The 27,001-nt window shown below is 55.8% G+C and overlaps 1 protein-coding gene across 1 annotated transcript; it reads left to right on the forward strand.

Moving 5' to 3' along the window:
• Nucleotides 1-103: 103 nt before the first annotated feature.
• On the forward strand, nt 104-26,329 carry LOC128973757 (uncharacterized). The gene is given in 7 exon segments (XM_054390179.1): nt 104-808; nt 4,845-5,128; nt 5,130-6,137; nt 10,620-12,795; nt 16,734-16,741; nt 17,583-20,658; nt 25,176-26,329. Coding segments are annotated over 7 exon segments (8,289 nt in total). The 3' UTR covers nt 26,208-26,329.
• The last annotated feature ends 672 nt before the right edge of the window (nt 26,330-27,001 follow it).

The raw sequence follows: 27,001 nt of genomic DNA on the forward strand, positions 1-27,001 counted from the left end.
CCAGCACCGGGGGAACCTGGTCACCCACTTGCGGGTGCACACTGGGGAGAGGCCCTTTGCCTGCACTGAGTGCGGCAAAAGCTTCAGCCAGAAAGGTGACCTGATGCGGCACCAGCGCACCCACACCGGCGAGAAGCCCTTCGAGTGCACTGTCTGTGGCAAGAGCTTCTGCTCCAAGCAGACCTTCGTCCTGCACCAGCGCATCCACACCGGTGAGAAGCCCTTCTCCTGCGTGGAGTGCGGCAAGAGCTTCAACCGCAAGGCCAACTTTGTGACCCACCAGAAGATCCACCGTGGTGAGCGGCCCTTCCTCTGCACCGAGTGTGGCAAGGGCTTCTGCGCCAAGAAGACCTTTGTCCTCCACCAGAAGATCCACATTGGCGAGCGGCCTTTCGGCTGCTCGGAGTGCGGCAAGAGCTTCAGCCGCAACGGCGACCTGACGCGCCACCAGCGCATCCACAGTGGCCAGCGACCCTTTGCCTGCCCCGACTGTGGCAAGAGTTTCAGCCACACCGGTGAGCTGGTTAAGCACCAGCGCATCCACACCGGAGAGAAGCCCTTTGGCTGCGCTGAGTGCGGCAAGAGCTTCAACCGCAAGGGCACCCTGGTCACCCACCGGCGCATCCACACCGGCGAGCGGCCCTTTGCCTGCCCTGACTGCGGCAAGACCTTCAACCTGAAGACCACGCTGAGGAAGCACCGGCGCATCCACACTGGCGAGCGGCCCTTTGCCTGCCTCGAGTGTGGCAAGAGCTTCAAGTACAAGGGCAACCTCCGGACCCACCACTTCACCCACACAGTGAAGAGAGTCTACCCCTGCACCCAGTGCGGCGAGGTCTTCAGCCACAAGAAGCAGCTGTCGGTGCACCATGGCATGCACACCAAGGAGAGGATCCTCTCCTGCTACCGTGAGGAAGAGTCCTTCCTCCCCTTCCTAGCTGTGCACCCGCTCCTTGTGTCCTGTGCCCAGCTCCCAGTGCAGTTGGATGCCTTGGCCAAGTACAAATAGGAGGGTTGGTGTCACTGCTGTCTCCACTGTGGCATGTCCCTGTGGTTGGAGCAGTGACATAAGGAACCAGACCAGTGCTAGACACCTTGGACAAGTACAAAGTGGGAGGGTTAGTGGCACTGGTGTCCTCCTTGCAGCACGTCCCTTTGGCTGGAGTGGGTTGAGAGAGGGAACCAGGTCATTGCTGGAGATTTGGACCTGCTACAGGGCTGCTGGTGAGTTGGGGCTGGTGGTTCTCCTGGGTGCTGTGGTGGGTCCTCAGGGATGCTGTGAGTTTTTGGCAGTGCCAGAGGAACCACCCCTGCTCCGGTGTCAAGCTGGGATTGGTGCTCTGGGCTCATGCTGCCACCATTCACACCCATAGATCATGGTGGAGCTTCATCATAATCCCTTCCCAAGAGTTGCTGTGAGTCCACCTGAAGACTGATGTCACTTTGCACCAGGCTGTCCCCTTGCCAGGTTTTCTGTCCCCTCACTGCATTTTCTGTCTCTGACACCATATCTCATTCATTCCCCAACCCCCTGCAACTCTCCAGTTGCCCCTTGTCTTGTGCAGAGACCCCAAAGAGATGATTCTGAGCCCAGGGGTTGTCAATCCTCCTTGTCCCCACATGAATTTTGGGGAGGACACGGAAGTGACAGGCACTGGGTGTCAATGAGGATCCCCAACCATCTCTCTCACTGAAGGTAATGCTCATCATGTTCTTGCCTCAGTTTCCACACCTGTAAAATAGAGGTGAACCACCTGTTGTAGCTCCCCACCAAGGTGGGTGTGGGGGGGTTAACCCATTCCTGGCCATGCAGAGTCCTGAGGGAGGATGAGGGCTGGACCATGGGGACAATTACCACTGCTGGGGACATGTGAGTATCAAGCATCCCCCAACAAGCCCTGGGATGCAGTGAGTGAGGCCACATGTATTTATATCTCTGTTCTGCTGCTTTTCTAAATTAGAAGGTAATAAAAAGAGAAAAAATAAGTTTAAGAAAATGGTTTTCTGCTACAATGCATTGTTTCTGGTCACCCTGGCATGCCATCCCTTGCTGTAGGTCTCAGGTGAGAGCTGTGGGACCCTCAGCCCTCCTTATTAGGGGTTTCTGATGCCTCCACTTCACTCTGGCACCTGGGCTGGTACCCATCATGGCACCCAAAGTGACAGGCAAGCTCCTCAGTCATTCACTTCTTGCAGCCTAGGGCACTCTGCCGGAGGGGATCACCCATAAATAACCAAGTGGCAACATAACCCCGGGGCTGGGCTGGTGCCGGTGCAGGGAATCCCTGCAGAGGCAGCGCTGAGGGCACCTGGTGAGGCCCCACGGCCAACAGGCCGCCCCAGAGCGGCGCCACTGGACCAATGGCGGCGGCGTTGCAGATCACGTGACGGGGAGGGTGGTGCTGAGGCGGTGCCAGCAGCGGGCTTCGGTCCTCGTGCAGGCAGCCGAACTTCCTGGAGAGGCGTGTCCGGAAGTGGCTGCGTGAGGGCGCGGGCGGGGACTGGAACGCAAGGTGGCTGGCGGTGCGGAGCCTGAGGTTTGGTATGTCCCAGAGGGGCCAGCGTAAGGCACGGCGCTGTGGCGGGGTGGGGAGAGGAGTACCCGGAGGAGCTCGATGTCTCCTGGAGGGGAGCAGGGGGAGCGCCCTGATGAGCGAGGATTCCCTGAAGGATTAAGGATCGCGACCGGCGGCGCGCTAGGAGCCCCGGAGAGGAGCAGGGAGCCCGCCGCCGGGGCCTCCCCATCCGCCATGGCAGGGCAGACGCAGGTAGGAACCGGGCCCTGACCGCGTCGCCGCCGGACATCGTCCCCATGACGGCCTCGCTGTGTTCATTCAGTAGCCGCCATCGTCATCCCCCTATTATGCCGCTGTCCATCCCAGTATTTCTGTCTCCAGTCCCTCCACGATATTGCCTTCACCAGCTCTCCCCTTAGACTCTTCCCTGGGTTCCCCAGTTCAGGAGAGATTGGGAAACTAGTGGAGGGAGTCCAGTAGAGGCTGGGAAGCTGCTGACAGGCCTGGTTTGGTTCCTTCCGAACTGAAGCGTTCCTTAATTCCATTGCTCTGTCCTACCCTCTCCGGTGCGGGGGTTGCCAGGAGCTACCCTCAGTACAGGGCCCAGCTGCAGTCAGTGTCTCACTGTGATGCTGCTCTCTGAAGATCCAGAACTGCCCCCCTGAAGGTGCTTGGTCTCCAGCACTGCCTTCGATGCTCTAAATGTCTCCCTGTGGGAGCTCTCTCCACGGCTGGCTACAGCCCCTGGCTAATAGATGCCAGCCAAGCCCCTTCTCCCCCGTGGCTGAGCTCTCCCCGCGTGTGATTGAGGCTGCGGTCGGTGTGTGGCAGGTACCAGTGACCTTCGAGGACGTCGCTGTCTACCTGAGCCGTGCCGAGTGGGAGGCCATCACAGAGGAGCAGCAGGAGCTCTACTGCAGCGTCATGCTGGATGTCTGCGAGCTCTTGACATCCCTGGGTAAACACAGCGTCAGCTCCTGGGCTCGGCTGTCAGTGGGGGGATGTGGCTGGGGCTGAGGCTGGGACTCCACCATGTCTGACTCTGTCAGAGCCTTGCAGTGCTGTAAGAGACAGATCAGCAAGGTTTGGATTGTGGCTGCAAGGCTGGGATAATGGCACTCAGTCCTAGGGGAGGTTAGTGCTGGGAAAATGAAGGATTTGAATCAAAGAATTGTTTGGGCTGGAAGAGACCTTTGGGATCATGGATCCATCCATTAACCCTGCACTGCCACGTCACCACTAAACCATGTTGCTCAGTAGCACAGCTTGGCAACTGCTTCAGGAATGGCTACTCTAGCACTGCCCTTGGAAGCTCATTCCTTGGCACATGCTGACTCATCTGCAGCTGCTGCCACCAACCCATCCCCAGTTTCCACCAGATGCACACATTGTGCCTTTTCGCCCACAGGCATCCAAGCAGAGCCCATGATGAGAATTGAGGACAAGCTGTTTGGTGGTTGCCACCCCAGCTCCTGGCACAAGGATGTGTCCCAGCAGCCCACTGCCTGTGAGTGGGGCTAAGGAGACCAGACACTCTGCAGACTGCTGGTGCAGGAAGGGTGGGTGCTGGGTGCCAACATCTGTGGCTTCTCTGACCCTGCTGGTGCCTGCTGTAGCACTGTGCTCTCTGTGTGCAGGTGATGCTATTCCTGATGTCATTCTGAAGGTGGAGCCAGAAGAACTGTCAAACATTGGGTGTCCCCAAAGATCCCAAGACCCAGCAGGTCCTGGCCACAGTGTAGGAGCAGGTGAGCACTTGAGCAACAGGCGGAGGAGAGTGTCCCAGCTCACTAGGCTCAGAGCAAGGGAAGGCTCCTTGCAGGACATGCAGCGAGTTGGAGCAGGTTCACCAGACCCAGAGCTGCCAGCTCTCTGTGGCTAGCTCTCGATGGTCAGCTCCCATCTTCTGGAAGGGAGCAGGGCTTTGGGCAGGGGATGGACACAGCTGCCAGGGTCTCTAGGCAGTCTCTGGAACCACAGCTAAGCGCACAGCTCCTTTTGTTGGCAGATGATGAGCAAAGGCCCATGGAGGAGGTGACAGAAGCAGTAACAGAGATGGAAGAGAGACAGAGGATATCATCCTCAGGAGATCCCCTCAGCTGCCAACCCCATCAGCGTGGGCCTCTGGGTCCTTGCCTGGAGAAGGTGACAGCTCCAGCATCCAGTGGTGTGCAGATCACTCCCTGTGCCTGCATGAAAGGAATCACCATGCTCTCTATCACCAAACAGCTGACACCTCCCTGTGACCACATGGCCAAAGGTCCCTTTGCCTGCAGCAAGTGTGGGAAGCACTTCACCCTGAAGAGCAAACTGATTCGCCACTGTCAGACCCACACCAGTGAGAGGCCCTTTGCCTGCAGGGAGTGTGGGAAGAGCTTCCACCAGAAAAGCAGCCTGGTGTCCCACCAGCGCCTTCACACTGGTGAGGAGCCCTTTGCCTGTCCTGAGTGTGGCAAAAGGTACAACCACAAAAGCAACCTGATCTCCCACCAGCGCAGCCACACTGGCGAGAAACCCTTTGCCTGCACTGAGTGTGGCAAGAGGTTCAAACACAAACTCAGCCTGGTCACTCATCAGCACATCCACACTGGCAAGGAGCTCTTTACCTGCGCTGTGTGGCAAGTCATTCATGTACAAAAGCACCCTGGCCTTCCACCAGCGCCTCCACACCGGGGAGAAGCCCTTTGCCTGCACTGAGTGTGGCAAGTGCTTCAACCACAAAAGCAGCCTGGTGTCCCACCAGCGCATCCACACTGGGGAGAAGCCCTTTGCCTGCTCTGAGTGTGGCAAGAGCTTCAACCACAAAGGCACCTTAGTCTCTCACCAGCGCATCCATAATGGTGGGAAGCCCTTTCCTTGCACTGAGTGTGATAAGAGCTTCAACCACAAAGGCAGCCTGGTCTCCCATCAGTGCATCCACGCTGGCAAAGAGCCCTTTGCCTGCACTGAGTGCGTCAAGAGGTTCAACCAGAAAAGAAACCTGGTCACTCACCAGCGCATCCACACTGGCGAGAAGCCCTTTTCCTGTACTGAGTGTAGCAAGAGCTTCAACCACAAAGTCAGCCTGGTCAACCACCAACATATTCACATTGGCGAGAAGCCTTTTGCCTGCACTGACTGTGGCAAGAGCTTCAACCACAAAGTCAGCCTGGTCTACCACCAACGTGTCCACACTGGTGAGAAGCCCTTTGCCTGCACCAAATGTGGAAAGAGCTTCAATGACAAACGCAGCCTGGTCAAACATCAGCGCATCCACACTGGCGAGAAGCCCTTTGCCTGCTCTGAGTGTGGCAAGAGCTTCAAGGACAAAGTCAGTCTCATCTCCCACCAGAACATCCACAGTGGCAAGAAACCCTTCACCTGCTCTGAGTGTGGCAAGAGCTTCTACCACAAAGTTAGCCTTGTCTCCCACCAGCGCATCCACAATAGTGAGAAGCCCTTCACCTGCGCTGAGTGTGGCAAGAGCTTCTACCACAAAGTCAGCCTGGTCAACCATCAGCGCATCCACACCGGTGAAGAACCTTTTGCCTGCTGGGAGTATGGCAAGAGCTTCTACCACAAAAGCAGCCTGCTCTACCACCAGCGCCTCCACACCGGCGAGAAGCCCTACACCTGCCCAGAGTGTGGCAAGAGCTTCACCCAAAAATTCCAACTTGTCAACCATCAGTGCACCCACACCACTGAGTGACACTCTGCCTACCCCCAGTACGGCAGAAGCTTCAGCGTGAACCCAGCAACTCACCCATGAAGTGCAGCAGCTCTACCCTTGCCCTGAGCACAGCAAGGCCTTCACCCACCAGGACTGATGGTGCACTGCAGCATGCATGCTAAGGACAGGATCCACCTCCACTACCATGCTGTAGAGTGCTTCCCCCAATGCTCCCTGTGCACCCTGCTGGGAGCAGAGAACAATATTGCTGAGAAGCACCTGGTGAGCAGAGCGGGCACAGGCTGGCTGGGGAGGCAGTGCTCTATATCTCCATGGCACGAAGGAGTCAGTGGGATGTACAAGGCATGGCAGTTTCTCAGTTGTATCCTGGTTATGAGCCCAAGCAGCAGAATTCTGTAGAGATTGGGTCAGGTTGCAAATGGGAGCCTTTGTACACCTTGGAGGAGAGTTGCCCTCTACTATTGCCAAATCAAACATCAGGCCTTAAGCCTCTTGTATTAATCTGAGTTTACGCTCCTCAGCCTTGCATTGCAAAAGCAAGGTTTTGTTTCCTGTGAGCTCCCTTCCTGTTTTGGAATATCTAGGAAGATTCCCCTCATGGCCTAGGGCAGATTTGTTTTCTCACATCTGCTGTTTTCTTCAGTTACTATGTAAGTTCAAACATAAATAAGTCTTAAGCAGGAGAGAGTGGCCATGGTGGAGGGGGTTGGAAAGGCCCCAGGCGATTTGCACAGGCATCCAATACTTTGAGTCATAGACCATGAATCTGTACAGGTAGGAGGAATAATTGTATTAGGTAGGTGTGACTTTGTAAAAGCTTGTGCTTCAATAAGCAAGAAAACTTCACCTCAGGGCCCATGTGCCTTACTCAGCACTAAATAAATGGAAATGCTGCTTCTTGTTTAGGAAGTTCTTCCATTCGGGGGTCATTATAACCCTTCTCTTTCTCTTGGTCGCACTCGTTGTTACACGGTCCCCCACCTGTCCCTGCCCCAAGGAAAAGGCACTTCCCGCAGTTTAGGGAACTCTGCCGGAGGGGATCACCCACAAGTAACCAAGTGGCAACATAATCCCAGGGCAGGGCTGGGCTGGTGCTAGTGCCGGTGCCGGGAACCGCTGCAGACGCAGCGCTGAGGGTACCTGGTGAAGCTCCGCGGCCCAAGAGGCCGCGCCAGATCGGCGCCACTGGACCAATAGCGGCAGCGCTGCAGATCACGTGACGGGAGAGGGTGGTGCTGAGGCGGTGCCAGCAGCGGGCTTGGGTCTCGTGCAGGCAGCCGAACTTGTGGGAGGCAAGGAACGAAGCTGTCTCGCGGTGCGGAGTCTGAGGTTTGGCATGTCCCAGAGGGGCAGCGTAAGGCACGGCGCTGTGGCGGGGTTGGGAGAGGAGCCCGATGTCTCCTGGAGGGGAGCAGGGGGAGCGCAATGGTAAGCGAGGATTCCCTGAAGGACTAAGGATCGCGACCGGCGGCGAGCTAGGAGCCCCGGAGAGGAGCAGGGAGCCCGCCGCCGGGGCCTCCCCATCCGCCATGGCAGGACAGACGCAGGTAGGAACCGGGCCCTGATTGATAGGGACGAGCCTGACCCTGGAGTCTTCGCCGCCGGCCATCGTCCCGCTGACGCCTCGCTGGGGTGGGTCGTGCTGTGTTCACTCAGTAGTTGCCATCGTGGCTCGCTCTGACTTCCTCGTCCCCCCATTATGCCGCTCCCCGTCGCGGTATTTTCTGTCCCCAGCCCCTCCGCGATATTGCCTTCTCCAGCTCCCCTCTGCTATTTCCCCTCGCCAGCCGCTGCCTCGCTCCACCATTTGACATTGTCCCCTGTGTGACATGGGCTATGTACTGTGGCTAACTGCTACGTGCAATTCCCCCTCTACTCTGTCCTGGGTTCCCCAGTTCAGGAGAGATTGGGAAAGTAGTGGAGGGAGTCCAGTGGAGGCTGGGAAGCTGCTGACAGGCCTGGTTTGGTTCCTTCCGAACTGAAGCGTTCCTTAATTCCATTGCTCTGTCCTACCCTCTCCGGTGCGGGGGTTGCCAGGAGCTACCCTCAGTACAGGCCCCAGCTGCAGTCAGTGTCTCACTGTGATGCTGCTCTCTGAAGATCCAGAACTGCCCCCCTGAAGGTGCTTGGTCTCCAGCACTGCCTTCGATGCTCTAAATGTCTCCCTGTGGGAGCTCTCTCCACGGCTGGCTACAGCCCCTGGCTAATAGATGCCAGCCAAGCCCCTTCTCCCCCGTGGCTGAGCTCTCCCCGCGTGTGATTGAGGCTGCGGTCGGTGTGTGGCAGGTACCGGTGACCTTCGAGGACGTCGCTGTCTACCTGAGCCGTGCCGAGTGGGAGGCTATCACAGAGGAGCAGCAGGAGCTCTACCGCAGCGTCATGCTGGATGTCTGCGAGCTCTTGACATCCCTGGGTAAACACAGCGTCAGCTCCTGGGCTCGGCTGTCAGTGGGGGGATGTGGCTGGGGCTGAGGCTGGGACTCCACCATATTTTCCAGCAGGCATACAGACTGTGCGTGGTATCGTGGTGGGTTGAAATTTCTTCCCCAACATGAAATTGCCAGACCAGCTGAGATGGAAGTAAATTAAGTTGTATTTGCATGCAAAACTACAGTCTAGAAATATGAAATGCAATGAATATGTACAAAATAGACAGTATTTACTATTTATAAACAACACAAGAACTCCCTTGTACAACACCAGGGGGTTGCCAACAGCTTCCCGCTCCCTTCCCCCACCTTACACATGGTAAAAGAGAGAGAGAGAAGAGCAGAGAATAGTTTGTTAGTACTTGGGCACAACAAGAACGCATTGAAGGTCAGCCACAGCTCAGCAAAAGCCAGCTAGTATCTGCGAGAGCAAAGGAAGCCAAAAGCGTTAGTGTCCACAAATATCTTTGTTAGATTTCAGACCAATGGGATTACTTAGACCTTATCATTATTTTCCCTTTTACATCCAATGGTAATTCATTTACATTCCACTACTTTTCTGCTCCATCTGTGGAAATTTTTCTAGGCACTGCCTAAAACTGCCACAAATAGTTTTAGGCTGATGCCTAATAAAATCCAATAAAAAATAGTAGAAAGGTAAATAAATTACCATTAGATGTAAATGGAAAATAATGATAAGGTATTGGTCTGACAACTGGCAGAAAGTTATTAGATAAACTGTCCTGTCTCTTTTCTCAGCTCTAGCTGATACTAGCTGGTGGTTTCTGCATCGCTGTGCTGACCCTGGCTGTGTTTTCTGTTGTGGCTAAGTACTGACAAAGCTACATTCTCTGATTGCTCCTTTCTGTCTCTTTCCCCTGTACAGGGGGGTGGGGTGGAGTGGAGAGGGGGGAATTATTGGAGGCCCCCCTTGTTTTATCCAGAGGGGATCTCTGTGTTGATTATAATACATAAATATATTGTACATATTCATTGCATTTCATATTTTTAGATACTAGTTTGCTTGCAAATATAGATTAATTTCCCTCTAAAACCTCTGAGCTAGTCTCACAATTTATTTTGGGGTAATTCTCCAAATTCATGTTGGGGGATGGTTACCAAACCCACTACATTGCACCATTCCCTCCGCAGGCATGCAGGCAGAGCCCATGGTGAGGACTGAGCATGAGGTGTTTGGTGGTCACCATCCTGGCTCCCAGCAGGAGGAGGTGTCCCAGCAGCCTACTACTGACTGTGAGTGGGGCTGGAGTGGGACACAGCCAGGTGGACCAAATGCTTTGTGGGCTGCTGGTGCAGGAGGGCTGCGTGCTGGCTGGCCCAGTCCATGGCTGCTTGTGCCCTGCCGGTGCCTGCTGTAGCACTGTGCTCTCTGCACCAGGTGATGCTGTTCCTGAAGTCATTGTGAAGGTGGAACCAGAAGAGGAGTTGTACAGGAGGCGTCCCCAACGATCAGGAGACCCAGAGGGTCATGGCCACAGTGCAAGAGCAGGTGAGCCCTGGAGGGACAGAAGGAGGGGAGTGTCCCAGCTCGCTGGGCTTGGAGCAGGGGAAGGCTTCTCACCAGGCACATGGCCACTTGGAGCAGCTCACCCCACCCAGAGCCACCAACTCTTGATGGTCAGCTCACATCTTCTGGAAGGGAGCAGGGCTGTGGTGAGGGCATGGACACAGCTGCAGGGGGGCTCTGGGCAGGCTCTGGAGCCACAGTTAAGGACACAACTCCCTTTCTGTGGCAGATGAGTGGAGGCCCAAGGAGGAGGTGACAGCAGTGGTGTCAGAGCTGGTGGAGAGCCAAAGGATGTTGTCCTCAGAGGATTCTGTCAGTCCCCAGCCCAGAGGCCTCTGCTTGGAGATGGTGACGGCTCCAGCATCCAGTGGTGTGCAGACTCCTCCCTCTGTCTGCAGGATGGGCACAGCCACAGTGTCTGTCTCCAAGCAGTTACCTCCCCATGACCGTGCAGGCAAAGGTTCCTTTGGCTGCAGTGAGTGTGGGAAGAGCTTCCAGCAGAAAAGCAGCCTGGTGTGCCACCAGCGCATCCACACCAGGGAGAAGCCCTTTGCTTGCAGCGAGTGTGGCAGGAGGTTCAGCCACAAACAGACCCTGGTCACCCACCAGTGCATCCTCACTGGTGATGAACACTTTGCCTGTACTGAGTGCGGCAAGAAGTTCAACCACAAACAGACCCTGGTCAACCACCAACGCAGCCACAGCAGGGAGAAGCCCTTTACGTGCACTGAGTGTGGCAAGAGCTTCAAACACAAAGTCAGCCTGATCGCCCACCAGCATGTCCACACTGGCAAAAAGCCTTTCACCTGTGCTGAATGTGGCAAGAACTTCATGTACAAAAGCACCATGGCCTTCCACCAGCGCATCCACACCGGGGAGAAGCCTTTCACCTGCACTGAATGTGGCAAGAGCTTCATGTACAAATGGACTATGGCCTTCCACCAGCGCCTCCACACTGGGGAGAGGCCCTTCACCTGTACTGAGTGTGGCAAGAGCTTCATCCGAAAATCCAAACTGGTAAACCACCAGCACATCCACACTGGTGAGAAGCCCTTTGTCTGCAATGAGTGTGGCAAGTCATTCATTCACAAAAGCACCCTGTCCTTCCATCAGGTGATCCACACTGGTGAGAAGCCCTTTGTCTGCACTGAGTGTGGCAAGAGCTTCAATTACAGAATCCGCCTGGTCTACCACCAGCGCATCCACACTGGTGAGAAGACCTTCACCTGCCCAGAGTGTGGCAAGAGCCTCAACAACAAACGCAGCCTGATCAGCCACCAGCGCATCCACACTGGTGAGAAGCCCTTTGCCTGCAATGAGTGTGGCAAGAGATTCAGCCACAAACAGACCCTGGTCAACCACCAGCGCATCCACACGGGTGAGAAGACCTTCACCTGCTCTGAGTGTGGGAAGAGCTTTACCAACAAAAGCAGCCTGGTCAGCCACCAGCGCATCCATACAGGCGAGAAGCCCTTTGCCTGCACTGAGTGTGGCAAGAGGTTCAACCATAAACTCAGACTGGTCAATCACCAGCGCATCCACACAGGCGAGAAGCCTTTTATCTGCAATGAGTGTGGTAAGAGATTCGGCAACAAAAGCAGCCTGGACAGCCACCAGCGCATCCACACTGGTGAGAAGCCCTTTCCCTGCATTGAGTGTGGCAAGAGATTCAACCACAAACGCAGCTTGGTCACCCACCAACGTATCCATACAGGTGAGAAGCCCTTCACCTGCCCAGAGTGTGGTAAGAGATTCAACTACAAAATCAGCCTGGTGTCCCACCAGCGCATCCATACAGGCGAGAAGCCATTTGCCTGCCCAGAGTGTGGCAAGAGATTCACCAACAAAAGCAGCCTGGTCAGCCACCAGCGCATCCATACTGGAGAGAAGTCCTTTGCCTGCGATGAGTGTGGGAAGAGTTTCAGCCAGAGAAGCAATCTGGTCACTCACCAGTGCATCCACACTGATGAGAAGCCCTTTCTCTCCACTGAATGTGGCAAAAATTTCAACCATAAAATCACTCTGGTCTCCCTCCAGCCCATTCACACTGGTGAGAAGCCCTTTGTCTGCAGTGAGTGTGGCAAGAGGTTCAAACACAAACGCAGCCTGGTCAACCACCAGCGCATCCACACAGGCGAGAAGACCTTCACCTGCAGTGAGTGTGGCAAGAGCCTCAACAACAAACGCAACCTGATCAGCCACCAGCGCATCCACACTGGTGAGAAGCCCTTTGCCTGCAATGAGTGTGGCAAGAGCTTCTGCCAGAAAACTAGCTTGGTCAGCCACCAGCGTATCCATACAGGTGAGAAGCCCTTCAGCTGCTCTGAGTGTGGCAAGAGCTTCAAGCAGAGAAGCCAGCTGGTTACCCACCAGCGTGTGCATACTGGTGAGAAGCCCTTTGCCTGCACTGAATGTGATAAGAGATTCAAGTACAAAAGCAACCTGGTCAGCCACCAGCACATCCATACTGGAGAGAAGCCCTTTGCCTGTCCTGTATGTGGCAACAGCTTCAAGTGGAAACGCAGCCTGGTCATCCACCAATGCATCCACACTGGCAAGAAGCCCTTTGCCTGCAGTGAGTGTGGGAAGAGCTTCTACCATGAAAACAACCTGGTCAACCACCAGCGCATCCACACTGATGAGAAGCCCTTTGTCTCCACTGAATGTGACAAAATCTTCAACCGTGAAATCACTCTGGTCTCCCAGTAGGCTGTCCACACTGGTGAGAAGCCCTTTGCCTGCACATAATGTGATAAGAGATTCAACTACAAAAGCAACCTGGCCAGCCACCAGCAGCCACACCGGCGAGAAGCCCTACATCTGCCCAGAGTGTGGCAAGAGCTTCACCTGAAAATTCCAACTTGTCAACCATCAGTGCACCCACACCACCGAGTGACACTCTGCCTACCCCCAGTATGGCAGGAGCTTCAGCCTGAACCCAGCACCTCACCCACGCAGTGCAGCAGCTCTACCTGTGCCCTGAGCACAGGAAGGCCTTCACCCACCAGGACTGACGGTGCACTGCAGCATGCATGCTAAGGACAGGATCCACCACCACCAGCATGCTGTAGAGTGCTTCCCCCAATGCTCCCTGTACACCTTGCTGTGAGCAGAGAACAATATTGCTGAGAAGCACCTGGTGAGCAGAGCGGGCACAGGCTGGCTGGGGAGGCAGTGCTCTGTATCTCCATGGCACAAAGGAGGAATGTGGAGTGAGGCGGTGGCTGCATGGTGCCATTCTTCTCCTTATCCCCCTCAGTCCTGCTTATCAGGTCACTGCAATCATGAGCTGACCTGTTAGGACGGAATCCCAGCCAGGCTGAGTCCTTGTGAGACATGGTTTTGCAACTTAATCTGCTCATTCCCTCAGGACTGTGGATGGATCATTTCAGGTCTCATGGGCTTGTGCAACTTCAGGTTCATGAGATGGTCTTAAACCTGATCTTCTCTTACAGTGGGAATATCTTCTTTCTCCCAGTCCCTGTCCTTGCCTTCTCCAACTCAGGTGGTGTGGTTAGAGCCCTTACCATTGAAGACAGAGGGCAAAATGTCATTCGTCCCCTTCCGTGCCCCTTACTTTAACAGGGAGGATCAATGAACACACTCCAGTCCCCCAGAGGCCTTCATCACTGCTCCCACTGCTTTGTAATCTTTTCTTGGTAGTCCTCAGAGTAGTCTTGGCTGTATCACTGGTGCCCAAATTGAAAAAGCTGCAATGGCTGGTGGTCAGTGGGATGTACAAGGCATGGCAGTTTCTCAGTTGTATCCTGGTTATGAGCCCAAGCAGCAGAATTCTGTAGAGATTGGGTCAGGTTGCAAATGGGAGCCTTTGTACACCTTGGAGGAGAGTTGCCCTCTACTATTGCCAAATCAAACATCAGGCCTTAAGCCTCTTGTATTAATCTGAGCTTACCCTCCTCAGCCTTGCATTGCAAAAGCAAGGTTTTGTTTCCTGTGAGCTCCCTTCCTGTTTTGGAATATCTAGGAAGATTCCCCCCATGGCCTAGGGCAGATTTGTTTTCTCACATCTGCTGTTTTCTTCAGTTACTATGTAAGTTCAAACATAAATAAGTCTTAAGCAGGAGAGAGTGGCCATGGTGGAGGGGGTTGGAAAGGCCCAGGCGATTTGCACAGGCATCCAATACTTGAGTCATAGACCATGAATCTGTACAGGTAGGAGGAATAATTGTATTAGGTAGGTGTGACTTTGTAAAAGCTTGTGCTTCAATAAGCAAGAAAACTTCACCTCAGGGCCCATGGGACTTCTGGGAGCAAGCCCCCATGTGCCTTACTCAGCACTAAATAAATGGAAATGCTGCTTCTTGTTTAGGAAGTTCTTCCATTCGGGGGTCATTATAACCCTTCTCTTTCTCTTGGTCGCACTCGTTGTTACACGGTCCCCCACCTGTCCCTGCCCCAAGGAAAAGGCACTTCCCGCAGTTTAGGGAACTCTGCCGGAGGGGATCACCCACAAGTAACCAAGTGGCAACATAATCCCAGGGCAGGGCTGGGCTGGTGCTAGTGCCGGTGCCGGGAACCGCTGCAGACGCAGCGCTGAGGGTACCTGGTGAACACACCAAGGTCTCACCCACCCCAGAGCGGCGCCAGTGGAAAGGCCAATGGCGGCAGCGCTGCAGATCACGTGTCGGGAAAGGCGGTGCTGAGGCGGTGCCGGCAGCGGGTTAAGGTCTCGTGCTGGCGGCCGAACTTCCCGGAGAGGCGTGGCTGGGGCTGGACGTGGCTGCGTGGGGGCGGGAGCGAGGCTGGAGACCGAAGGTAGCCTGCGATGCGGAGCCTGAGGTTTCGCATGTCCCAGAAGGGTCAGCATAAGGCACGGCGCTGTGGCGGGGTTGGAAGAGGACTGCCCGGAGGAGCCCGATGTCTCCTGGAGGGGAGCAGGGAAAGCGCCCTGAGGAGCGAGGATTCCCGGAGGGCAGCGGGAACCTCTCCGGGGGAAGCGGGGATCCCCGGCAGGAAGCGAGCCCCCCCCTGCGGAGAGATATGATCCCCGGAGAGGAGCATGGAGCCCCTGCCGTGGTCTCCCCGTCCGCCATGGCAGGGCAGACGCAGGTAGGAGCCGGCCCTTGCCTCATAGTGACTCGGCCTGGCCCATGCCTCCTAGCCGCCAGTTCTCTGGATGTACCCCGTTAAGGCCCGCCAACGCCTCGCTGGGGCGGGTCCTGCTGCGTGCTCTCAACAGCCGCCATCATGGCTCGCTCTGACTTCCTTGTCCCCCATCAAGACCATCCCTGTCCCGACCTTTCTTTTCCTAGCCCCTCCACGGTATTGCCCTCGCCAGTTGCCCTCTGCTATTGCACCCTGCCAGCCCTCTTCTCCGCTCCCCCTTGTGACAGTGTCCCCTCTGTGACACTGGCTATGTAGTATGGCTAATTGCTATGTGGAATTCCCCCTCTACTCTGCCCTACTCAGGCCACATCTGGATTCTTACGTCCAGTTATGGGCACCTCAGTTCAAGAGAGATAGGGAACTACTGGAGAAAGTCCAGTAGAAGCTGGGAAGCTGCAGAGAGGCCTGATGCACCTCTGCTAGGAGGAAAGGCTGAGAGCCCTGGGGCTATTGAGCCTGGAGAAGAGCAAGCCCAGAGGGAATCTGAACAATGTTCAGAAAGAGTTAAAGGGTTTGTGGGGTACATGAGAATGGGGCACCACTCACAAGGGGCAGTGGGCACAAACTTGAACCCAGGAGGTTTCGTCTGAATGGGAGGAGAAACTTTTTCAGTTCAAGGGTGCTGGAGTCCTGGCCCAGGCTGCCTGGGGAGCCTACCTGGACATTGCGGTCCTGGCTGGTGTGCTGTAAGTGACCGTGCTTTGGGGGCGTGGTTTGGATGATCTCCAGAGGTCCCTTTCACCTGCCAACATGCTGTGGGTGCTTCCTCATTTAAAGTGGCCATGCTCTGTCTTTTTGCTGACTGGCAGGAAATGATATATGTATGATTTTTTTGTAACTGTTCTTATAAATCATGACAAATTCTGCTGATCAGCTGGGCCTGTCACAGTCTCAAGATTTAATCCTGACATAACTATGTAGATGTCTCATCCCAGACGTCATTGCAGGTCAGGTTGTTTGGGGCTCTGAGCAACCTGCTCTAGTTGCAGTTGTCCCTGCTGACTGCAGCAGGCTTGGACAAAATGCCCTTAAAAGGTTCCTTCCAATACGAAGCATTTCATGATTCTGTTGATCTAAATGTCTCCCTGTGGGAGCTCTCTCCACGGCTGGCTACAGCCCCTGGCTAATAGATGCCAGCCAAGCCCCTTCTCCCCCGTGGCTGAGCTCTCCCCGCGTGTGATTGAGGCTGCGGTCGGTGTGTGGCAGGTACCGGTGACCTTCGAGGACGTCGCTGTCTACCTGAGCCGTGCCGAGTGGGAGGCCATCACAGAGGAGCAGCAGGAGCTCTACCGCAGCGTCATGCTGGATGTCTGCGAGCTCTTGACATCCCTGGGTAAACACAGCGTCAGCTCCTGGGCTCGGCTGTCAGTGGGGGGATGTGGCTGGGGCTGAGGCTGGGACTCCACCATGTCTGACTGCATCGGTTTCCAGCAGGCGTGCAGACTGTGCCTTTCCCTCCGCAGGCATGCAGGCAGAGCCCATGGTGAGGACTGAGCATGAGGTGTTTGGTGGTCACCATCCTGGCTCCCAGCAGGAGGAGGTGTCCCAGCAGCCTACTGACTGTGAGTGGGGCTGGGGCGGGACACAGCCAGGTGGACCAAATGCTTTGTGGGCTGCTGGTGCAGGAGGGCTGTGTGCTGGCTGGCCCAGTCCATGGCTGCTTGTGCCCTGCCGGTGCCTGCTGTAGCACTGTGCTCTCTGCACCAGGTGATGCTGTTCCTGAAGTCATTGTGAAGGTGGAACCAGAAGAGGAGTTGTACAGGAGGTGTCCCCAACGATCAGGAGACCCAGAGGGTCATGGCCACAGTGCAAGAGCAGGTGAGCCCTGGAGGGACAGAAGGAGGGGAGTGTCCCAGCTCGCTGGGCTTGGAGCAGGGGAAGGCTTCTCACCAGGCACATGGCCACTTGGAGCAGCTCACCCCACCCAGAGCCACCAACTCTTGATGGTCAGCTCACATCTTCTGGAAGGGAGCAGGGCTGTGGTGAGGGCATGGACACAGCTGCAGGGGGGCTCTGGGCAGGCTCTGGAGCCACAGTTAAGGACACAACTCCCTTTCTGTGGCAGATGAGTGGAGGCCCAAGGAGGAGGTGACAGCAGTGGTGTCAGAGCTGGTGGAGAGCCAAAGGATGTTGTCCTCAGAGGATTCTGTCAGTCCCCAGCCCAGAGGCCTCTGCTTGGAGATGGTGACGGCTCCAGCATCCAGTGGTGGGCAGACTCCTCCCTCTGTCTGCAGGATGGGCACAGCCACAGTGTCTGTCTCCAAGCAGTCACCTCCCCATGACCGTGCAGGCAAAGGTTCCTTTGGCTGCAGCGAGTGTGGGAAGAGCTTCAGCCTGAAGAGCAAACTGATTCGGCACCAGCGTGTGCACACCAGTGAAAGGCCCTTTGCCTGCAGGGAGTGTGGGAAGAGCTTCCACCAGAAAAGCAGCCTGGTATGCCACCAGCGCATCCACACTGGGGAGAAGCCCTTTGCCTGCATGGAGTGTGGCAGGAGGTTCAACCACAAAAGCACCCTGGTGTCCCACCAGCGCATCCACACTGGTGAGGAGCCCTTTGCCTGTCCTGAGTGTGGCAAGAGGTTCAACCACAAAGGCAACCTGATCTCCCACCAGCGCAGCCACAGCAGTGAGAAGCCCTTTGCCTGTCCTGAGTGTGGCAAGAGGTTCAAACACAAACTCAGCCTGGTCACCCACCAGCAAGTCCATACTGGTAAAAAGCCTTTCACCTGCACTGAATGTGGCAAGTCATTCATGTACAAAAGCACCCTGGCGTTACACCAGCGCCTCCACACCGGGGAGAAGCCCTTTGCCTGCGATGAGTGTGGCGAGAGGTTCAAGCATAAAGCCAGCCTGGCCTACCACCAGGCCATGCACACCAGTGAGAAGCCCTTTGCCTGTAATGAGTGTGGCAAGAAGTTCCGCCAGAAAAGCTGCCTGATGTCCCACCAGCGCAGCCACGCCAGGCAGAAGGCCTTCACCTGCAGCGAGTGTGGCAAGTCATTCACACACAGATGTGCCCTGGCCTTCCACCAGCGCATCCACGCCAGGGAGAAGCACTTTGCCTGTCCTGAATGTGGCAAGAGATTTAACCACAAATTCAGCCTGGTCACCCACCAGGCCATCCACACCGGCAAGAAGCCCTTCACCCGCACTGAGTGTGGCAAGTCATTCATGTACAAGACCACCCTGGCCTTCCACCAGTTGCTCCACACTGGCAAGAAGCCCTTTGTCTGCACTAAATGTGGCAAGACCTTCAAGCACAAAATCAGCCTGGTCAACCACCAGCACATCCACACTGGTGAGAAGACCTTCACCTGCCCAGAGTGTGGGAAGAACCTGAATAACAAACGCAACCTGATCAGCCACCATCGCATCCATACTGGTGAGAAACCCTTTGCCTGCAGTGATTGTGGCAAGAGATTCAGCCACAAAATCAGTCTGGTTGCCCACCAACACATCCATACTGGCAAGATGCCCTTTGCCTGCAATGACTGTAGCAAGAAATTCAACAACAAAGTGAGCTTGGTCAAGCACCAGCGCATCCACAGTGGAGAGAAGCCCTTTGCTTGCATCGAGTGTGGCAAGAGGTTCAACCAGAAAAGCAACCTCGTCACTCACCAGGCCATTCACACTGGTGAGAAGCCCTTTGCCTGCAATGAGTGTAGCAAGAGCTTCAACCACAAAATCAGCCTGGTCAACCACCAGCGCCTTCACACTGGTGAGAAGCCCTTTACATGCTCAGAGTGTGGCAAGAGCCTCAACAACAAACGCAACCTGATCAGCCATCAGCGCATCCACACTGGTGAGAAGCCCTTTGCCTGCTCTGAGTGTGGCAAGAGGTTCAACCACAAAATCAGCCTGGTCACTCACCAGCGCATCCACACTGGAGAGAAGCCCTTTACCTGCACCGAGTGTGGCAAGAGCCTCACCAACAAACGCAGCCTGGTCTCCCACCAGCGCATCCATACTGGAGAGAAGCCCTTTGGCTGTCCAGAGTGTGGGAAGAGATTCAACCACAAAATCAGCCTAGTCTGCCACCAGCGCATCCATACCGGTGAGAAACCCTTTGCCTGTACTGAGTGTAGCAAGAGCTTCAATGATAAACGCAGCCTGGTTACCCACCAGCGCATCCACACCTGTGAGAAGCCCTTTGCCTGTCCAGAGTGTGGGAAGAGCTTCCGCCAGAGAAGCAACCTGGTCATCCACCAGCGCACCCACACCGGCAATACAACCTTTGCCTGCACTGAGTGTGGCAAGTCGTTCATGTCCAAAATCACCCTGGCCTTCCACCAGTGCATCCGCACTGGTGAGAAGCCTTTTGTCTCTGCTGAATGTGGCAAGAGCTTCAACCCTAAAATCACTCTGGTCTCCCAGCAGCCCATCCACACTGGAGAGAAGCCCTTTGCCTGCCCTGAGTGTGGCAAGAGGTTCAACCGGAAAAGCAACCTGGTTACTCACCAGCGCATCCACACCGGAGAGAAGCCCTTTGCCTGCCCTGAGTGTGGCAAGAGCTTCAACCATAAAATCAACCTAGTCAAGCACTGCTGTGTCCACAATAGTGAGAAGCTCTTTCCCTGCACTGAGTGTGGAAAGAGCTTCATCCGCAAAAGCAGCCTGGTCACCCACCAGCGCCTGCACACTGGTGAGAAGCCCTTTGCCTGCACAGAGTGTGGGAAGAGCTACAACCATAAAATCAGCCTGGTCAACCACCAGCGCATCCACACCGGCATGAAGCCCTTTGCCTGCAATGAGTGTAGTAAGAGCTTCAACCACAAAATCAGCCTGGTCAACCACCAGCGCCTCCACACTGGTGAGAAGCCCTTTACATGCTCAGAGTGTGGCAAGAGCCTCAACAACAAACGCAGCCTGGTCAGCCACCAGCGCATCCACACTGGTGAGAAGCCCTTTGCCTGCTCTGAGTGTGGCAAGAGGTTCAACCACAAAATCAGCCTGGTCACTCACCAGCGCATCCACACTGGAGAGAAGCCTTTTGTCTGCTCTGAGTGCGGCAAGAGCTTCAACCACAAAATGAGCCTGGTCAACCACCAGCGCTTCCACAGTGGTGAGAATCCCTTTGCCTGCACCGAGTGTGGCAAGAGCTTCAGCGATGAAGTCAGCCTGGTCACCCACCAGGACAACCACACTGCTGAGAAGCCCTTTGCCTGCACAGACTGTGGCAAGAGCTTCAAGAGTAAAGGCAGCCTGGTCACCCACCAGCGCATCCACACTGGCAATATGCCCTTTGCCTGTACTGAGTGTGGCAAGAGCTTCAATCGCAAACACAGCCTGGTCAACCACCAGCGCATCCACACCGGGGAGAAGCCCTTCAGCTGCTCCGAGTGTGGCAAGAGCTTCACCCAGAAAGGCACCCTGCTCTACCACCAACGTATCCACACCAGCAAGAAGCCCCCTGACTGCGGACTGTGGCAAGAGCTCCTGTAACAGTGGCATCCTGCTATGCCAGAAGCTCCTTTGCACCAGTGACACTCTGCATGCCCTGGGTGTGTCAAGAGCTTTTTTCAATGCAGCCCAGGACACAGTTGGCTCTCTGTGCTGCCAGCGCACTTTGCCAGCTCATGTCAAGCGCCTCATCCACCAGCACCCCCAAGTCCTTCTCTGCAGGGCTGCTCTCAATCCACTTGTCACCCATCCTGGATTTGTGCTTGCCCTTGGCCTAGTTGAACTTCGTAAGGCTGGCATGGGCCCTCCTTTCCAGCCTGTCCAGGTCCCTCTGGATGCCATCCCTTCCCTCCAGTGTGTAAACTGCACCACACAGCTTGGTGTCATCAGCAAGCTTGATGGGGGTGCCTCAATCTCACTGTCCATGGCACCTGCAAAGATGTCAAACAGCACTGGTCCCACTACTGATCCCTGAGGGACTTCACGTGACACAGGTCTCAATTTGAACACTAAGCCATTGATCACAACCCTTTTAGAGCAACCACCCAGCCAATTCCATATCCAGCGAGTGCTCCATCCTTCACATCTCAGTCCTTCCAATTTACAGACCAGGATGTCATGCAGGACAGTGTTGAACACTGTACAAGCTGAAGAAGATGACGTGAGTTGGTTTTCCCTTATTCAGCAATGCTGTGACCCCATGACAAAAAGCCACCAAACCTTTCAGACAGGATTTGCCCTTGGTTAAGCTGTTGGTTGCCACCAACCACCTCTTCATTTTCCACGTGCTCAAGCAGAGTCTTCAGGAGGATCTGCTCCATGATCTTGCCAGGCACAGAGAGGAGGCTGATTGGCCTGTAGATGTCCAGGTTTTCCTTATCTCCCTTTTTTGAAAATAGAGGTTAGGTTTCCTCTTTTCTAGTCAGTGGGAACTTCACCAGGCCACCATGACTTTTTAAGTATGATGGAAAATGGCTTTGCAACTTCATCTGCTCATATGCTCAGGACTGTGGATGGATCTTGTCAGGTCTCATGGACTTGTGCAACTTCAGGTTCATGAGGTAGTGTTGAACCTGATCTTCTCTTACAGTGGGCAGATCTTCTTTTTCCCAGTCCCTGTCCTTGCCTTCTCCAACTCAGGTGGTGTGGTTAGAGCCCTTACCATTGAAGACAGAGGCAAAAAAGTCATCGAGCCCCTTCCGTGCCTGCCATGCCCCTTACTTTGACCAGAAGGATCGATGAACAGACTCCCTGTGCTCCAGAGGCTTTCACCACTGTTCCCAGTGCTTTGTAATCTTTCTTGATAGGCCTCAGACTGATCTTGGCTGTATCACTGGTGCCCACATGAAAGAGCTGCAATGGCTGGTGGTCAGTGGTGTGTACAAGGTATGGCAGTTTCTCAGTTGTATCCTTGATACGAGCCCCGAGCGAGCAGCAGAATTCTATAGAGACTGGGTCAAGTCAGCACATGGGAGCCTTTATACCCCTAGGAAGAGAATAGTCACTATTCTCTTTTTCTTGGTTACACTCATTGTTACATGGGGAACTGATGGGGTTCCCTTACGCATCTCCAGTGACTTGCCTGATGAAGGTTGTTTGTCAGGTTCAATCTGCTGGGTATCTGTTCTGCATGGGTATGTTAGGTTCCATTCCTCTGCATTCACATCCTCTCTTTTCTGTATGGTCTGGCAGGGGTGTATGTAGTTGGTTGATCACAGACTGGGGGTGATCTACAGCCTGCTCATGACTCCATTATTTCCCTTTCCACTTCCTTGGTGGTCACGCAACCTTTACACCATCTCCTGCAGTTCAGCCACCTTGCAGAAGCTGGCACCAACATGGATGGCATAGATTCCACAGGTAGACCTGCAGCCTTCAGTCTCTGGGGAGTGCTTCCTGTTCTGTCTCAGGGAGGCCGGTAGGGTGGGCACCCTGCTTTGTGCAATGCGTGGGTAGGATTCCTTCGCGTGGCACGGTGGGTCACTCAGAGCTGCTCCTCAAAGTCCCCTATACCTGTGTGCCAACTGTCCCCACCAGGCAACGCTCCGGCATGGCCAGAGCCCTCCGCAGAGCCTCCCGCCCCTCCAGCAGATCCGGTATGCGCACTGCCGGATGGGATCACCCATAAATAACCAAGTGACAGCATAATCCCAGGGCTGGGGTGCTGCCAGTACCGGGACCCCCTGCAGACCCAGCGCTGAGAGTACCTGGTGAAGCCCAGCGGCCCAAGAGGCCGCCCCAGAGCCCCCAGGAAGCGCCAATGGCAGCGGCGCTGCAGATCACGTGACGAGGAGGGCGGTGCTGAGGCGCTGCCGGCAGCGCGGTTGGGAAGGATTTGTATCGTGCTGGCGGCCGACTTCCTGGAGAGGTGTGGCTGGGGCCGGAAGTGGCGCTGTAGGGGCGGGAGCGAGGCTGGAGACAGAAGCGCCCGTTTGGGTTCGGAGCCTGAGGTTTCGTGTGTCCCAGAGGGGCCAGCGTAAGGCACGGCGCTGTGGCGGGGTGGGGAGAGGAGCCCAATGCCTCCTGGAGGGGAGCAGGGAAAACGCTGTGATGAGCGAGGATTCCCGGAAGGACTAAGAATCGTGACCAGCGGCGAGCTAGGAGCCCCCGGCCAGGGCCTCCCCATCCGCCATGGCAGGGCAGATGCAGGTAGGAACCGGGCCCTGATTGATAGGGACGAGCCTGGCCCTGGAGTCTTCGCCGCCGGCCATCGTCCCGCTGACGCCTCGCTGGGGTGGGTCGTGCTGTGTTCACTCAGTAGTTGCCATCGTGGCTCGCTCTGACTTCCTCGTCCCCCCATTATGCCGCTCCCCGTCGCGGTATTTTCTGTCCCCAGCCCCTCCGCGATATTGCCTTCTCCAGCTCCCCTCTGCTATTTCCCCTCGCCAGCCGCTGCCTCGCTCCACCATTTGACATTGTCCCCTGTGTGACATGGGCTATGTACTGTGGCTAACTGCTACGTGCAATTCCCCCTCTACTCTGTCCTGGGTTCCCCAGTTCAGGAGAGATTGGGAAAGTAGTGGAGGGAGTCCAGTGGAGGCTGGGAAGCTGCTGACAGGCCTGGTTTGGTTCCTTCCGAACTGAAGCGTTCCTTAATTCCATTGCTCTGTCCTACCCTCTCCGGTGCGGGGGTTGCCAGGAGCTACCCTCAGTACAGGCCCCAGCTGCAGTCAGTGTCTCACTGTGATGCTGCTCTCTGAAGATCCAGAACTGCCCCCCTGAAGGTGCTTGGTCTCCAGCACTGCCTTCGATGCTCTAAATGTCTCCCTGTGGGAGCTCTCTCCACGGCTGGCTACAGCCCCTGGCTAATAGATGCCAGCCAAGCCCCTTCTCCCCCGTGGCTGAGCTCTCCCCGCGTGTGATTGAGGCTGCGGTCGGTGTGTGGCAGGTACCGGTGACCTTCGAGGACGTCGCTGTCTACCTGAGCCGTGCCGAGTGGGAGGCTATCACAGAGGAGCAGCAGGAGCTCTACCGCAGCGTCATGCTGGATGTCTGCGAGCTCTTGACGTCCCTGGGTAAACACAGCGTCAGCTCCTGGGCTCGGCTGTCAGTGGGGGGATGTGGCTGGGGCTGAGGTTGGGACTCCACCATGTCTGACTGCATCGGTTTCCAGCAGGCGTGCAGACTGTGCCTTTCCCCCTGCAGGCATGCAGGCAGAGCCCATGGTGAGGACTGAGCATGAGGTGTTTGGTGGTCACCATCCTGGCTCCCAGCAGGAGGAGGTGTCCCAGCAGCCTACTGACTGTGAGTGGGGCTGGGGCGGGACACAGCCAGGTGGACCAAATGCTTTGTGAGCTGCTGGTGCAGGAGGGCTGTGTGCTGGCTGGCCCAGTCCATGGCTGCTTGTGCCCTGCCGGTGCCTGCTGTAGCACTGTGCTCTCTGCTCCAGGTGATGCTGTTCCTGAAGTCATTGTGAAGGTGGAACCAGAAGAGGAGTTGTACAGGAGGTGTCCCCAAGGATTGGGAGACCCAGAGGGTCATGGCCACAGTGCAAGAGCAGGTGAGCCCTGGAGGGACAGAAGGAGGGGAGTGTCCCAGCTCGCTGGGCTTGGAGCAGGGGAAGGCTTCTCACCAGGCACATGGCTGCTTGGAGCAGCTCACCCCACCCAGAGCTGGCAGCTCTCTGTGGCCATCTCTTGATGGTCACCTCCTGTCTTCTGGGAGGGCCCTTGGCTGCCGAGTCCCTGTGCAGGCTTTGGAGCCATGGCTAAAGATACAGCTTCCTTCTATTGGCAGATGATGAGCAGATGCCCAAGGAGGAGGTAATAGCAGCGGTGGAGGAGATGACCGGAGCAATGGCAGAGCTGGTGAAGAGGCAGGGGCCTTTGTCCTCTGAGCCACCCGGTCTCTGCCTGGAGAATGTGACTGCTCCAATTTGTGGGGCTGGGCTGATCCCTCCCTCAGCCTGCAGGATGGGCACTGCCCACAACGACGTGGCCGAAGATCCTTTCATCTGCAATGAGTGTGGGAAGAGCTTCAGCCTGGAGACCTCTCTGATTTGGGACAATCATACCCACACCAGTGAGAAGCCCTTTGCCTGCCCTGAGTGTAGCAAGAACTTCCACCAGAAACGCAGCGTGGTCTCCCACCAGCGCATCCACACTGTCAAGAAGCTCTTTGCCTGTTCTGAGTGTGGGAAGAGCTTTAAACACAGTCACAAACTGGCTTGCCACCAGCACATCCACACCGGGGAGAAGCCCTTTGGCTGCACCGAGTGTGGGAAGAGCTTCAGGCACAAAAGCAGCCTGGTCACCCACCAGCGCCTGCACACCGGGGAGAAGCCCTTTGCCTGCTTAGAGTGTGGCAAGAGATTCAACCACAAAATTAGCCTGGTCAACCACCAGCGCCTCCATACCTGCCAGAAGCCCTTCACCTGCTCTGAGTGCGGGAAGAGCTTTAAGCAAAGTGACGAATTGGTCGCCCACCAGCGGCGCCACGCTGGTGAGAAGCCCTTTGCCTGCACCGAGTGTGGCAAGAGCTACACTGAGAAAGGCAGCCTGGTCTGCCACCAGCGCCTGCACACCGTGGAGAAGCCCTTCGTGTGCACTGAGTGTGGGAAGATCTTCAGCCGTGGTGACAAACTGATAATCCACCAGCGCAGCCACACCGGCGAGAGGCCCTTTGCCTGCTCCGAGTGCGGGAAGAGCTTCAGCCGCAGTGACCACCTGCTCTCACACCAGCGCATCCACACCGGGGAGAGGCCCTTTGCCTGTGCCGAGTGTGGCAGGAGGTTCAACCGCAGCGACACCCTAGTCACTCACCAGCGCATCCACAACGGTGAGAAGCCCTTCGCCTGCACTGAGTGCGGCAAGAGCTTTAGCCAGAGGGCCGACTTGATTCGGCACCGCGACAGCCACACCGGCAAGAAGCCCTTTGCCTGTCCTGACTGTGGCAAGAGGTTCAACCGCCTGGACCGCCTGATCTCCCACCAGCACACGCACACTGGTAAGAAGGCCTTCTCCTGCCCCGAGTGCGGCAGGGGCTTCAACCGCATTGACCGCTTGTTCATGCATCGGCGCTCCCACATCGCCGAGTGACAGCCTTCTGCCCCCCTGTCCTGAGCCCAGCACCTCACCCATGCAGTGTAGCAGCTCTGCCCTTGCCCTGAGCACAGCATGGTATTCACGCATCACGAGTGATGGTGCGCTGCACCACACACACCAAGGAGAGGATCCTCTCTGTCTGGATGTGAATCACCTTGTGATTACATTAACAGCTCAAGAATGTCTCAACAAAGATAAGATTCTCTCTGCCCATCAAGACCGCAGCTGCTCTGGAAGGGGGGATGGTGGAAAGAGCCCTGGAATACGCAACAGAGCTCCTCCTGGCCTGGTAAGTCCAGGGAGGTGTAGTGATGTGTGAACAGGTAGGAGGCAAAGGAGGGAGTGGAGGCCTACCCTGGTGCCAGACCCCTTCAAGCACACAGGAATATGCATTAAGAGCCCTTGGAGGCAACACCTGGACACATAAGGGTGAGGGGTCAGGAGAAAACTGCGATTAAAGAACTGAAAAAAAAAAAAGCCCTGAGCTATACCAGCTTGCAGGGAAAACGTCACGAGAGACACCTCAGGCTGGAGGCAGTTTCCCCCACCAAAGCAGGCTGGAGCCTGCTAAGAGAGGAGAACTCCACTGAAAACACTACATGCCGGACGAGGAAACCCACTGAGGGAGGACAGGATTCTGAGATGTCTCCCCCTCCTCCTTCCAGCTGGAGACACTGCACCCTTGGACAGCACAACCTGGAAAGGACCTTTCTTGGGACCTTTCTTGCTTGTTCTTTCCTCCTCTGGCCAAAGATGGTAATAGAATTCCTTTCCTGCTCTCTCTCTCT

The sequence above is a fragment of the Indicator indicator genome, chromosome 20 (assembly GCF_027791375.1).
Source record: "Indicator indicator isolate 239-I01 chromosome 20, UM_Iind_1.1, whole genome shotgun sequence".
Classification (NCBI taxonomy): domain Eukaryota; kingdom Metazoa; phylum Chordata; class Aves; order Piciformes; family Indicatoridae; genus Indicator; species Indicator indicator.